At 44.1% G+C, this 13,199-nt stretch overlaps 1 protein-coding gene across 11 annotated transcripts in view; it reads right to left on the reverse strand.

Moving 5' to 3' along the window:
• The window catches only part of tmem260 (transmembrane protein 260), a 70,686-nt gene that overhangs the window by 48,378 nt on the left and 9,109 nt on the right, over positions 1-13,199 (reverse strand). For all 11 annotated transcript variants that reach the window (XR_014273290.1, XR_014273291.1, XR_014273292.1 and 8 more), the window contains 12 exons: positions 8,176-8,353; positions 7,967-8,080; positions 7,368-7,547; positions 7,249-7,289; positions 5,859-5,945; positions 4,694-4,802; positions 4,228-4,400; positions 2,784-2,955; positions 2,165-2,304; positions 1,416-1,592; positions 408-461; positions 53-137 (listed from right to left, as the gene is read on the reverse strand). Coding sequence is in view for 3 of the 11 variants with exons in the window: in XM_082517037.1 (XP_082373163.1) it covers positions 53-137; positions 408-461; positions 1,416-1,592; positions 2,165-2,304; positions 2,784-2,955; positions 4,228-4,400; positions 4,694-4,802; positions 5,859-5,945; positions 7,249-7,289; positions 7,368-7,547; positions 7,967-8,080; positions 8,176-8,353 (1,510 nt within the window). In the remaining 8 variants the exon portion in view is untranslated. The remainder of the gene's footprint in view (positions 1-52; positions 138-407; positions 462-1,415; positions 1,593-2,164; positions 2,305-2,783; positions 2,956-4,227; positions 4,401-4,693; positions 4,803-5,858; positions 5,946-7,248; positions 7,290-7,367; positions 7,548-7,966; positions 8,081-8,175; positions 8,354-13,199) is intronic.

The following is a 13,199-nucleotide window of genomic DNA, read 5'->3' on the forward strand; positions in this document are numbered from 1 at the left end:
TTTTAATCTGCCCTACTGTGGTAAAGTGTTTGCAGGTGGGGGTCAGACTCACAGTGTAAGACAGCTCAAAGAGGCGAGCTTTCCCCTCTCCCTGCATCCTTTCAGCCAGGTCAAACAGAAAGAAAGCCGTCTTCATCCTGAAACAAAGCACGCAGGCTCAGGGCTAAGTGCTGGATGGATGAGCCATGCAGATCTACACTCTCAGACGCACCACTCCAATGGAGTGATTTATGTAGATGCCGGCACCAAATACATTGTACGTGTAGATGTTTTACCACACAAGACTGGTTTATGGAGATGTTCTGGTGGGGCAATATGCATCGTGACACATCTTTTTATTTATGCTCGAAAGTATACATCCACTTCAAACAAGAAAACTAGCATCCGCTGTAAAGCATTCAGCATACCTGGCTTGCCACATCTCTTCATTAGCAACACGCTCCCAGGATGCAGGATGGAAACTGTTCATACATGGGGAGAAAAAAAATCATTTCTTTATCTAATACAACCTTCAGGCACCGCGCTGGCTTATTCACAGTTCCACTAACTATAAATGATTATTTATGTGAATATATTGTTCCACTTGGCTGTGCAGGTTTTGATACACTAAACATCAATGTTTGCTGCATAAACATTAAGTGACTGAGCAACAATACCAGCTAGCACATTAGACATGGAGTAAAACCACATCTGCCTTTTTTTCCCCACTTTGTTGACTGTAAACACTTGACCTCTTCTTCAAAAGAATATTTTAGCAGGGTTTCCGAGCTAATATTTGGCTTGTGGGCATCGGCAGACACGCTTGTCGTGAGGGTGCGGGAAATAATGTCACAGTATTCAGCCGTGGATATCTGAGTGAATGAAGGGCTCCTGGCAACAGCAACAAAATATGGAGCTTTGACTAATTCCACTTTTGACACAGTTATTGACAAAACGCAATAAGAAACTCATTATTTTTCATCTTCAGTCTCATTTCAGATGGCTAAGGGCCTAATGTCTTGCTCTGGTAAAATTCACAAAGAGCTGGATCACAGCATGGAGAACAGAGGACAAGCCCACTGAGGGACGTTCTGTGGAGTCTGTGGAGGGACGACTGAAGACCACAGAGAGAAAAGTGAGCACTGAGATTTTTTCTTTTCACTCCAAAGGATTTGTTTATTTTCTTGGCCAACAGCAGACCTTAAAAATTAAACCATGCTAATTTTTAACCATTTAAAAATCAGCGACGCTGAAATGTTATGAAAATTCAAATGAAGATCAAAGAGATCTAACTTTTCTAAAAACATTTAACAGGTTAGGTTGAATTTCAGAGCAATGAGGATAACATGACATCCCCAACACCAATCTAAATATAAATTATTTTAATAGTATAATCCAGGCTGAAATACGCATGAAGGTAAGAGTTAACTGTTAACCTGTTGTGTGGATCACTCCAGTTATAGATATTGCGTGTACGATGAGCCCACTCTTCAGGGTGAAACTGCTTCTGAACGGGCGCTAAGTAGTCACACACACCCAGGGGCCAGCGGGAATAACTGTGTTCCCAGCTCAGGTCTCCATCAGGAAGCCCGATGCAGGCAAACACATCCCTCCTGCAGAAAAACAGAGACAAACTCTTAAATAGAGGCGTGCCCTCAGTTTTTATCTCCGGGTAGCTGTTTATAATGACACACACAGTGACAACATGGAGACAGAAATTTCCTCACATCCCAGCACCTTCTAGGTTCCCATCAGCCCTGCGCTTCTCACAGACCCCGAGGGTTAATCCCGCAGGTCAGTGTTGCCCCCACAGAGATACATATATGTTGGCCTGGCAAACACTGCCCCCTGGTGGGCTTGGTATTAACAAGGCACTATCCAATTTCTGGATCTCAGTTCCTCCTGAAGGAGTGAATCATGGGAGCAGCAGCAAGTCCACCAGAGACCGTTTAACCAAATCAAGTAGATTAGCTGACTTTTGTAGTTCATCAGACTCCTTTTATGGCCTCAACAGTTCTGTGGGCTTATCTTGTGCTTGCACTGTGTCGACCATTCTGCTGATCTCTGCCTCATTAGATCACCCACTTGCTCATTGTTGCCCTCCCAATTCACTCACTCTCTCTCTCTTTCCATTTAACATCCTTTTATTCCCCCTCTGCTCTTTTCATGTGTCTGAGACACTCACTGCGTGTTGCGGGACAGAAATTGATCGAGACTGAAGGTGCCTTTCTCCTCGGGGTTGACCGGGTCCCACCAGCGGCCGGGAAAGTGGATCCCAGGGTGGTGCTGTGCCAGCTTGGCCACATACCAAGCATATGTCATCATCTAGTGAGAACAAAGAGCACCACCAATCCCAGAGAAATATTTATAACCAGTCGATTATCAGTTAAACAATCATCAGTGCAATTAGTTTAAAGGGATTTTTGTGTCATTATATCTTAAAGCAACTGATGAATCATAGTGATAACATATACAAACTAATAAGTATATAAGACAACACAACCAATTTATAAGGCCTCTACTTGCTGACTTAAGGGTCTAATTTATGATTTTCAATGAATTTCTTTCAGTTACCACAAAGCTGATTTTTACATTTTGCCAAAATATGTAAAACATTATATTATCATGAGAAATCACACTTCATTCACATTTTGTCCTTTATTTTTTAAATCTCTTTTGAATATAGTGCGGTTTTAATGGACAAGAAAAATAAGACAAGGAATTTTATTTATGACGAAATTGTTTTGTCTTATATTATGAAGGAAAAATCTTTTCAATACAGGGAACAGGGAAAACCTCCTGACCTCCTGATCAACCAGGCGTACATCAGGCCGTACGCCCTGGCAGTAGTGCAGGTATCGCAGAGAATTTCCAGGCAGATCTCCTCTGGTCAGGATGATTGAGTCTTTGGAGAAGGAGGCCAGAAGCTCCCTGCCGAACCTCTCCACCACAGTGTTCCCACTCTGATCACACTCCCTAAGATCATCAGCACATATGCAAGCAATTACTCTACACTAGCATCAAAACAGAAGTTGCATTTTCTCCCATTTTAAAAATGGTTAAACACATCTTTACCCCTGCTCAGAAGTGTGTGTGAGATGTGTGCAGCAGTGTATATGTGAGTGTCTGTAGGTACGCTTTCAAGGTGCTCTGAGGGTAAGTTGTCAGTGCCCCCGCCCCTTCCCCTCACTCTAGCTGCCTATCTAATCGTGGGGAGACAGGTGTGATGGGTCTGACAGCACAGGCCATGCTCTCCCCTTGATCAAAGCCGCTCAGTGATGGCTGTCTGGCACTCCCCAGCGCTACGCTGGTGTAATCTGCCTTCTCGGACAGCTAACATCTCAGACTGAGCTCTGAGAGTAGAATCTATGTGCTAACCGTGCCTCTCTTTAGCCCCTACCATGGGGTGAGCAGAGAAAAACCTGACATGTGGAGTTCAGACCTGCAGTATGAAGCGCAGAGAAGCAAAAGAGAAACAAATCAGGTTGACTCAGGAAAAACTGTGCATGGGGATTTTAGAAGGAGCTAGAAGAGGGGAGTTTTTACATCATTTAAAGTTTACAAAGCAGAAGTATTTAACTTCATTCTTCATATGCATTTGGGTTCAGTGTAGTTACTGCAACATGAATAATGTAAAAACATTAAATTGACAGATACATGGATTGCAGAGTATCTGAAAAGAAACCGTAAGACTCGAGCAGTCGGACACAAAAACACTATTAGAGCCTGAAATCACTAATAGCCTGTAGAAGAAAAAAACAATGCAGCTACAATAATTATGTCCACTGTGATCAAAATCTTTGCTGTTAAGAATTAGTTTTCTAATTGTCTCCAAATTCAGACGTTACAAAGCCCTAACTCAGCCCTTTTACTGCAAATATACAACAGTGGAAATGGAACTGTAAGGATTTTGTAAGGAGTTAAAGTTCGGAGCGCTGGATTTTTAAATTAAACAATGAGAATACATTTAAAGTGCTGCCTTTGCGTTCCTTTGGTAGTGTCTTCATTCACATGCAGTGCAATTCTGAGGCCGGGGCCAAAATGAGTCTAACTGCAACAACACAACAAATCTTCAAATTTAAAGTCAGCATTTTAAACTCGTTGCTTGAAATCTACCATTTTAGACTTGTGCAATGAAAACCACTGTTGCACACCACAGTAATTCCTGACTGTGTATCGACAGCACTGCAGATTTTCATCACACCAAACAACAGCAAGCTTGTTACTGTTAGCGTGTGCAATAGTCACCTGTGATTGGTGTGCACCATATGTGCCAGCAGAGCTGCAGTGAAGACCCAGCCTGTGGTCTTCCACAACCCCCCATAGCCCAGCCTCCTCTCCAGCCCAGCTAGAGTCCAGCTCAAGCCGAGGCCTGCCAGCACACACACTGCAGCATCGCTCTGGAGCCAGAAACGCTCAACCTGCAGGAAGTGACCATGCAAGTGTATACCACACACACACACACACACACACACACACAGAGGCAAATAAGTGTTTTCTGTAGTTTTTTTTGCTTTGCTTTGTTTTTTTCTGGGTTTGCTTTACCGTTGGACCAGGATCAGCATCAACATACAGTACGCTGCTGTCACTGTGGTTTTATTTCAGAATATTGAAAACTGAGACAAACTTGTAATTCAATGCTGAGCACAAGGTGTGATGCTTCAGCTATGATATGAGAAAAGATGTCTGAGAACATAAAAGTCTTATAGCTCACCACTCCGAGCAGTAAGGGTCTGCTAATGTCCAGGTTGGCTCTCCATGCAAAAAACAGCGAGTAGACCACCAGCATGACAGTTAACAGCCAGGACACTGAGCGACACCTCCTAGGACGGGACACCTCGGGTTATTCAGCGCACAAATATTTAACCAGCTTTCCTTTTTTTTCTGCATGCACAGTCTGCCATTTCCATATTTTTAGTCTAATGTATCACTTTGTCTATTTACTCTGTAAAAATATATTTGTTTTGAATAAGTCTGTAAGAATATTAATGCACGGACGGGGATCACAAGCCTGAGAGAAAACGTATCTGCCAGCAAGCTAAGAGGTGCATGATTGATTTTCTAATAAAGAGTGAGTCATAATGAGCCGGTGCCAACCGCTGAATCACAAACTCATTACAGTACAGCTGTAAAACGTTCTTATACACCAAAAAGAAAAAATTTCCCCTCGTGGCAAAAAAATAAGCCATCGTCCGAACCTGAAGAGACAAGCTTTCAGGTTTCCTGCCAACAAACTGATTTGCTGATCTCCGTCAGCCGGACACTTATAATCACTCAAGCTTTTCTTGATTTACGTTTTCCTTACTTACAAGCACCATAGCTAAAAAGCAAATGAAATCATATTTATAACCTTACACTTTAACATGGGGCAAATAAGCATTTGCCGGGTTTCCTTTGGGCAATCTATTAGACGACCTTCCTCTTCTTCATCATCTGTCTGTGTATGTAGCCAAGTTTATTGAAGTGCACCTCGGGAGAAGGGGAATAGCTTGTGCCCTGCGGGGCTTTGGGGCATTACTGGGGCTTTATCAGCTCCACCCAACAGATCCCAGCAAAGGCTCTCCTGTAATGAATTACAGGATCACGCTGCCACATATAGATGCATACAGGCAGTGATTTACTTGTACACACAAACATGATTTTGAAAATCCAAAATACACATCAAATCCTCTTGATCTGAATGTGGAGCGTGGTGACAGTTTGACAGTTAGGTGCCTCAGTGTTGTTTTGTATTCTTTTTTTCTAAGATCAGCATTTTGTCAGTGGTTTTGTTCCCCGTCTTTTACTCCAGGGGATTAGATTTTTGTAGTTGAAGTGGGTGCTGAGATGTGCGTGACAGAGTTTGGTGTGTTGCACGCTGGCATCCAACTCATCCTTACCTGTCCAATGAGGAGAGCGCAAAGCCCATTCCTGCCAGTACCAAGACAGGAAGTGAAAGTTCTGCCAGGGAGTGGTCCAACTGAGCCCTGCACACACAAACACACACAGAGACATGACGGACACCGAAGACAAGCTCAAGTAGCCTCCCTGCTACTGAACTCAAGGACACCAATTATTAAATGCCCTTCATCCCCTATCAAAACAAACTCCTTGGACTGTGCACTCCTCCTTTCAATCGGATTGACAGATACGAATGACTGTGTCATCCACCCCCCACAGCCCCATCCTCTCCTCACAGCGCCTGTCAGTCACACAGCGCTTGCTCAGAGCGGAGAGATAGTTTCCTGCCTCTTCCTTAATACCCATCTCTATTTGACAGCTTATTGAGTCTCTATATCTCCCAATGTACACTATGTGTGAATGTGCTCATGAGCGTGTGTTCGTGTGTGTGTGTGCGTGTCAGTTATTCCAGTGGGTTTACGTCTCCAGTGCGACATGCCTGTCATGTTCGCCTCTCTTCCCCATCTTGAAGGTGTGCTTGTCCATCAAGCAGCAGGGGTGATGGAAAGGGGTGGGTGCTTGGCAGAGGGGGGGCTGGTAGTGGGGGGTCTTAAGACGCACACGCACCCCATCCCGTCAGCTGGAGAAAGATACCAGGAATGGGATGACTGTGGTTGTGGTAGCAGAGGGAAGCAAGGGAGGGAATGGGGTGGAGGGGGTGGGGAGGTGCTAGAGTGGAAAAATACAATTTCTCAAGCTCTATTGCAGTGTCTGTCATCACAGCTTGTCACGCTTAAACACCAGAGCTGAGTGATCATTTCAAACTGCTGGAGAAAGAGAACACAGTGATTTGGCCCTCTAAGCAGGTTCAGTTCTGCTTTGATGGGAGAGAGTGGAATGGGAAGAACAAAAGCTGCTGGGGAAAGTAAGGGAAGAGATGGGCTGCAGAAATGACTGTGGGCCCTTATAATGGCTTGGTGTGCGTGTGTATGTGGCTAAACCTGTGTAAATCACCAGAACCATCGCAAAGAGCAGTTGGGTCTTCCATCTCTAGTCCCAAACGTGCCCTCACTGTGCCTCAGATCAAATCGACCTACTTTCCTCCCTTCTCCATCCTAGATCCTACTGTCTAAATAGAAATGAAATACTCAAATCAAACATGCTGGGCAGTTTATGGATGAGAAACATACTGTTTCCTGCGAGACGGACTAAATGTGCTGCTTTGGCCACAAAAACTAGAAATTCAGTGATGTTACTTTGTTCTGGGAAACGATGATGTGAGTTTAGCTGATGGTCATTATACGCATTAAATGACCATCTTGTTGTGCCGTTTACGATATTCAGACCAGGAAGTTTCACGTGCAAACAGCAGAAAGACTGTTTACTTACTGCAGCATTGTGGTCAGGTTAACCGAGCTTTCTGTCTTTGCCTGCAAAACAAAAATCAATGTAAGCTAAGCCAACAGGGTCAGGGTCTGTTTAAATGCAGCGAGGCAAGCAACACTTACCAGACAGAATGTGCCATATTCAGCTCGCAGCAGGTGGGTCAACAGACCCGACAGGGTGGTCTGGTCACCCCAGCTCCAGTGGGCTGTGTTGAGGTAGGATGAAATCGGCAGGTAGATGTACGGCAGGAAGCCAGCGAGGAAACAGAATCCCAGAGATACAAGGCCACGCAAAGACAGCTCCTGTTTAAATACAAGGATAAGATGTTCTTAAATTCATGTTGTCCAAACCGTGAGCAAGAAAGTAAAATGGAACGTGTGCGTGTCAACAAGACTGGAGAGCCTTGTTTGGCCCTAAAAGCCCCTCTTTTCTTAGACCAACAGTAACTTTGAAGTTGCGCTAATTTCCAGCTTCATATATTTAGAATTCAGAGTTTAAAACAATCCATACTTATATCTATCTTAAAGCCATTTTAGCTCCTCTCCCTTTAAACCAACTTCCCTCTGATTGGCTGCACCTCACAAACAGCAGCTTTTAAGAGGATATGAGAGGAAAATATCTTGTTTTTGAAGTCTTTTTATTTCTGTCAAAAAACTGCACACAGCCTATTTCTTCTTTGCCATCTATAATTCTCTTTATTTAAAGAGACCCTGTGACTTACCTTTTGAGAGCACAGTCGGTAAAGGACCCAAGGAATGATGACCAACACATACAGCACCAGTGTGTGCTGGTTACAGAGCCCCAAGCCACAGCATAATGCCCCCCAGTGTGCAATCTAACAGGGACAACCAAAACAGTGCAGCATTGTGCGTTTACATTGAATAAAACATAACCTGTGTGTTGCATCTGTTGTGTGGTGTTTTGAGTTACCTTCTTCCTCTGCGTGGCATTTTCAGCACAGCGGAAGCTGGCGGTCAAGAAGAAGAGAAGGCCAATAAAAAGGTTATTGAGGGTGAAGACCTCTGCCACCATGGACCACTGCCAGCTGAGTCTGGACACAGCGAACAGCCCACCAGCCAGCACTGCTCCAGGACCAGGACCTGCCAACCTGAAAGTGTAGAAGAAGAGGGTTTTACTCTTTAGAAAGGACTGCATCGGAGGACAATGACAAGAAGTTAATTACAATCTGGTCAACTAAATTAACTATTGTACTAATTTAACCATCTGGATGTTTCAGTTGTTTAAAACGACTGCATTAAAATGAACCTCAAAAACAGTATTTCTAAAGGCTGCAGAACTTAAACTGCTTTTTTCAATTTTTTTTTTTTTATCTAAGCTGCACTGCAACGACACACTGAAAAAAAAACAGAGAGAAAATAACAAAGTCAGCAGCTTCACACAAATTTTAAATGTTGTTGTCAAAAAAGCCACCACTTCCCTATAACTAATTTGGGGACCCATTATAATCTTCCTTCTACCCAAGTTTGCTTCTCGGACAAGACCTTGAAAAACACTCAGTGATTTGGGGTAATTCACATATCATGAGAAGTCCCTCTCGAGCAGCCGGTTGATCTTGAACAGACTGGCACAGAAACCACCGTGGTGGAGATAGCACTTTATCCTCAGCTTCTTAAATATAATGTGTGCACAAAAGTTTTCCCCTTCCTCCTCTCCTGTACTGTCTCCGTCTCCTCTGCGGTAATTGAAGCAAACTTGGGATAATCTGTCGTACGCTAAGACCCACCACTTACTAAACTGAGAGACAGAGGGGGAGAGAGAGTGAGGCGACAAATGATGGGGAGAAGGGAAAGAAAAGGAAAATAGTGCAGAAAAGTGTGCATTAAAGGGGTGAGACAGTGTGCGGGATGTAGGATGAAATATAGAAAAAGGAAGAAAAAAGTTCAAGAAGAGAGAGGGGAAAGAAGAGAAAAGGAAAAAAAGGCAACCCAGTCCCCAGCATGCTGGCTCTGAAATATGAGCAGGCTCGACAATTAGGGAAGTCAGGCAGTATGGCCCTTTCCGCCATTGTGTGGAGTGGCTTAGAGTCCTCATCAGCCTATCAGCTAACTGACAGGCAGAGAGCTGCTCTATTCAGCACCGCAGATACAAGCTGCAGGCCAAACGGCTGCCAGGTCCCTTATGACCCCACAATCCCTTGCCGGTGACAGCTTCAAGCTCCATAGCAAATTAGGCGCTCTCACATTACAATCGCAGAAGACAGATTCCATTAACGGTATCTGAAATTGAGTAGAGAGCAGGCCCGTTATCAGACCTGACTCATAAGCACCGCCATTAATCACAAGGCATGATACCATTTATACATTTCCAGCTCTCTGCCTGCCGCTGTGATAGTCAGCCACAAAAGGCCTGATGAGACTTAGGCTAGGGGAACAATGGAGCTTTCTGAGGAAAGCGCGGTAAATCAGGAAAAAAAGGAGAGGGAGAGCGAGAGAAGGGTGGAAAAAAAAAACTTTAGCTTGCTGACTACTTCCCCTTTTATTCTTGGGTTTTCTCTCTGCTACTCTCCACTATTTTTTTCTGTGTTCTCTGTAAGGCAAGCCTGCTGAATGAGCACACGTATGTGTGTGCGCATGCACTTAATGGGGTTGGGGGGTTGTGGCGTCTAGGAGTGGGTCTTAATAAGCGATAGCACCGACTTCCTCGCTGCACCGCTCCAGGAATTAGTTGTAACTTGAAGGAAAAATGAAGAAGGGTGGCGTTTCTAGAGGGGGGTGGGGGGATGCAGATGGGGACTTTTGTTGAGGTGCAGAGACCTCCCGCACCCATTATTTTACCTCCTCACATGACAATTAACCCACAGCTCATGCACCTAGCGGGGGGCTGGTTTGGGGGTGGCACGGGGTGCAGAGCAGTCATGGGGGTCCCAAAGAAGGGGTTATTACACCAAGTCTGTTCCTCCTTCTGAAGCTCGTCTGATAGCCAGCACTCGTCACATATTCAAAGACACACACACAGGCACACACTTCTGTTCCTGAACTTCTTTATTCTCCCTGAGTGCCTGACAAATCTCTCTGTTAGAGCTTGTCAGTCAGTAAGAAGCCAGTGATGTGTGTACAGTGCAGCCTGTAAATGACCTGTCTGTCTGCGCGGGACCACCTGGGTCCCAGTCAGCCTCTCCACAGCTCATTCTCCAGGCTGGCTGCTCCCAGGGCGCTCGGATAAAGCAGGACACATTTTGACACCAGTGTGGCCGTGTTCCCTGTTATCACGACTCAGTGCTGTGCAGGATGCTGCCGCTGTACTGAAATGTTGTGGCTCAGTGACAATGGACTGGTTGGGACGTGGCAGGAGAATAACACGGCTGACAACGAGACTATTCAACCCTGAACTGATCCAACCTGCCAAAAAATGCCTGCGTCATCACTTGGGTAATTAAGGAATGACCAATATACTTAAAGCCTGAAACGAAACACAAACTTGGAAATAAAGTAAAAAAAACTATCCATAATTCAACTTGAATAATATGAAAGAGGAGCACAGGCTGAAAAGGGAGGATTAAAGGTAAATAAAAAAAAAGACAATGATACGAGAGACAATGTCCCCTTCAAGGACACAATAAAGGCTCAGTATAATCACTTTGAAGTGTCAAAATGAGAACCTGCCTCATTTACACACTCGGTTCTACAGTATGGGCCAGAGACATGCCAGCATCGGCCGTCTGCGCTAAACAGCATCACACAAAAAACCTACACCAGCACTCTGCACTGAATGAAGCTTCACAATGGAGCTGGCTAAGAGAGCCGCTGTTACACACCACCCCGGGGAACAGACAATACCACAGCTGTGCCATCGCGGATCAACAACGCACTGTTCTCTAACCGAGTGGTGGTTTGGGTTAAGCGGTGCTGGAAAACAATCACACATTCCTGAAGAGGGTAAAAAGCCCGAGAGAGAGGGGGTGGCCTTGCTCGGGCTGAGGCTGAGGTTTCCAGCTGGCCCGAGCAAACACCCCAGGGCTCCCCTCTGGCCGGGACACCAGGCAGGCTATTTAGCAGCTATTATATGACAGGGGTATGATGTATTGCTTTGAAGTTTCAAAGCCAATCTGCAACTGATACACAAACATTAAGGGATGTCAGTAAATCAAAGTATTGGCTTTGATTTAGTACTACTAAATGACCCAATGTTAATTTTCTTTCAGAGGAATTACATCATGACAGTACGATCGAACTGTTTTACGATTTTATACATTTCTGCTGTTTCGAGTTCATATGGGTTAAGTTCTTTTGTCACATGAGAGCAGAAAGATTTGTAGATTTCTGGGTTATCAACAAAAGATGCACTTCAAAAAACACGACACTGGAGTTTAAAATCTAAAAAAAAATATGCAATGTGCAGTATTACATGTAGAGTCAAGAGCTTAATTCATGCTTGAGAGTAATTGTTGTTGTGATTTTTATAAATTCATCATCTATCAGCTGCACAATTGTTTAGGTATGCAATGCTATATTTATTTTATATGGTTATTTAAACAGAAACATAACAATCGTGTTATATGGTGATATTACTGTTGATATTAGTAATATGGCAGCACTGACATCCATACAGTTACCCTTTCACTTCCCTTTAATAGATAAAATATTGATTATAATTACCTATCATATATATTTTAACTTTGCTAGCTGGTGGAATGACCACTGGAATGACGGCTGTTTATGATATTTTTCCTGATTATTTCATCTTAAACTACAATAACAACTAACTGAGAAAATCTGATTTCTAACTGACGTCCACACTGTATGTTTCAGGAGGGGAAAAAAAGTCTATCAAGTCTCCAAACCAAGCACTTCCCCATCTTTCCTTCCCCCGTGCGGTGTATGAAGAAGACGCTGTCTGCGCTGAAAGGAGGGTAAACACGGGTCCTGGCTCTGCCGCTCAGACACCCCTCCTCCAAGAAAGCGCTCCAGCGCTACAAGTGCGTGTAAAATTAATCACCACAATTCTGTTCAAACAATGCAGCCACTGACATGACAATTTCTCCCAGAATGCCATCTTAATCTCCACCCAACACACAAAAATTACAGGAAGCGGGGGGTGAAAAAAAAAAAAAACAATTTAGAAAAATCCCGTGTTTATGCAATTCACTGAATGCCATTTTTTATTGCTGCTTTTTTCCAACAAAGTCATTAGGCACACACCAGTGATACATAAATGTTGCTGTATAGATTCCATTAACTAATTCTGGGTGAATTGTAATTGCCGAGTCTGATCCGTCTCTGTGCCTGGTGCCTTATTAAGACTGCCTGTGGTGGGTGAGGAATGTAATATTGACGTCCGAAGCAGACACAATCTCGGGCCCACGGGCAAAAGGAATATTAAACTGGTACTGTATTCTGCTGTCTATCTAGCCCTCCTCCCTCCTCCGCTCTATCCCCATCCCGTAGCCAGTAATGAGGAAATAACATCTTCATTAGACATCTGTTTAACTGTATTAGAGGATGAGTCCTGGGGGAACCATTGGTCATGCTGAGGAGGGTGGGAGTAAAGGAGGTCTGTTGGACTACAATGTGACGGATGAGATACTGCAGAATAGGAACAAAAGGTCCAGCGATTGAGGCCTTTTAAACAGACAAACTTAAAATTGTCTTCTGCATTTTCATAAATAAATTTCAAAAAATAACAGTAATGGGTGTATTCTCTATGGATACTTGGGCTGAAGATTTTATCCAAGAGTAGCAGACGTGAGAGGGAGGGGCATCCTTGCCACCTACAGGAAGAGGTGAGAGCATTACCCAATAAAACAACTCTGTTCAGCTGTTTTTTGGATACAAACCCACATCAGTGGTTGCTAAAAACAATTCCCCCACACGTCGCTCCTGACACGACCTCAACAAGACACACACAACCCCACCCCTTTGGAAAAACAACCCACCTGAGCAAGGAGAGAAAGCACCATCGGGACCATATGGTGGAGGTCCTTATAAGGAGCTGGG

The sequence above is a fragment of the Aulonocara stuartgranti genome (assembly GCF_965226115.1).
Source record: "Aulonocara stuartgranti genome assembly, chromosome: 19".
Classification (NCBI taxonomy): Eukaryota; Metazoa; Chordata; class Actinopteri; order Cichliformes; family Cichlidae; genus Aulonocara; species Aulonocara stuartgranti.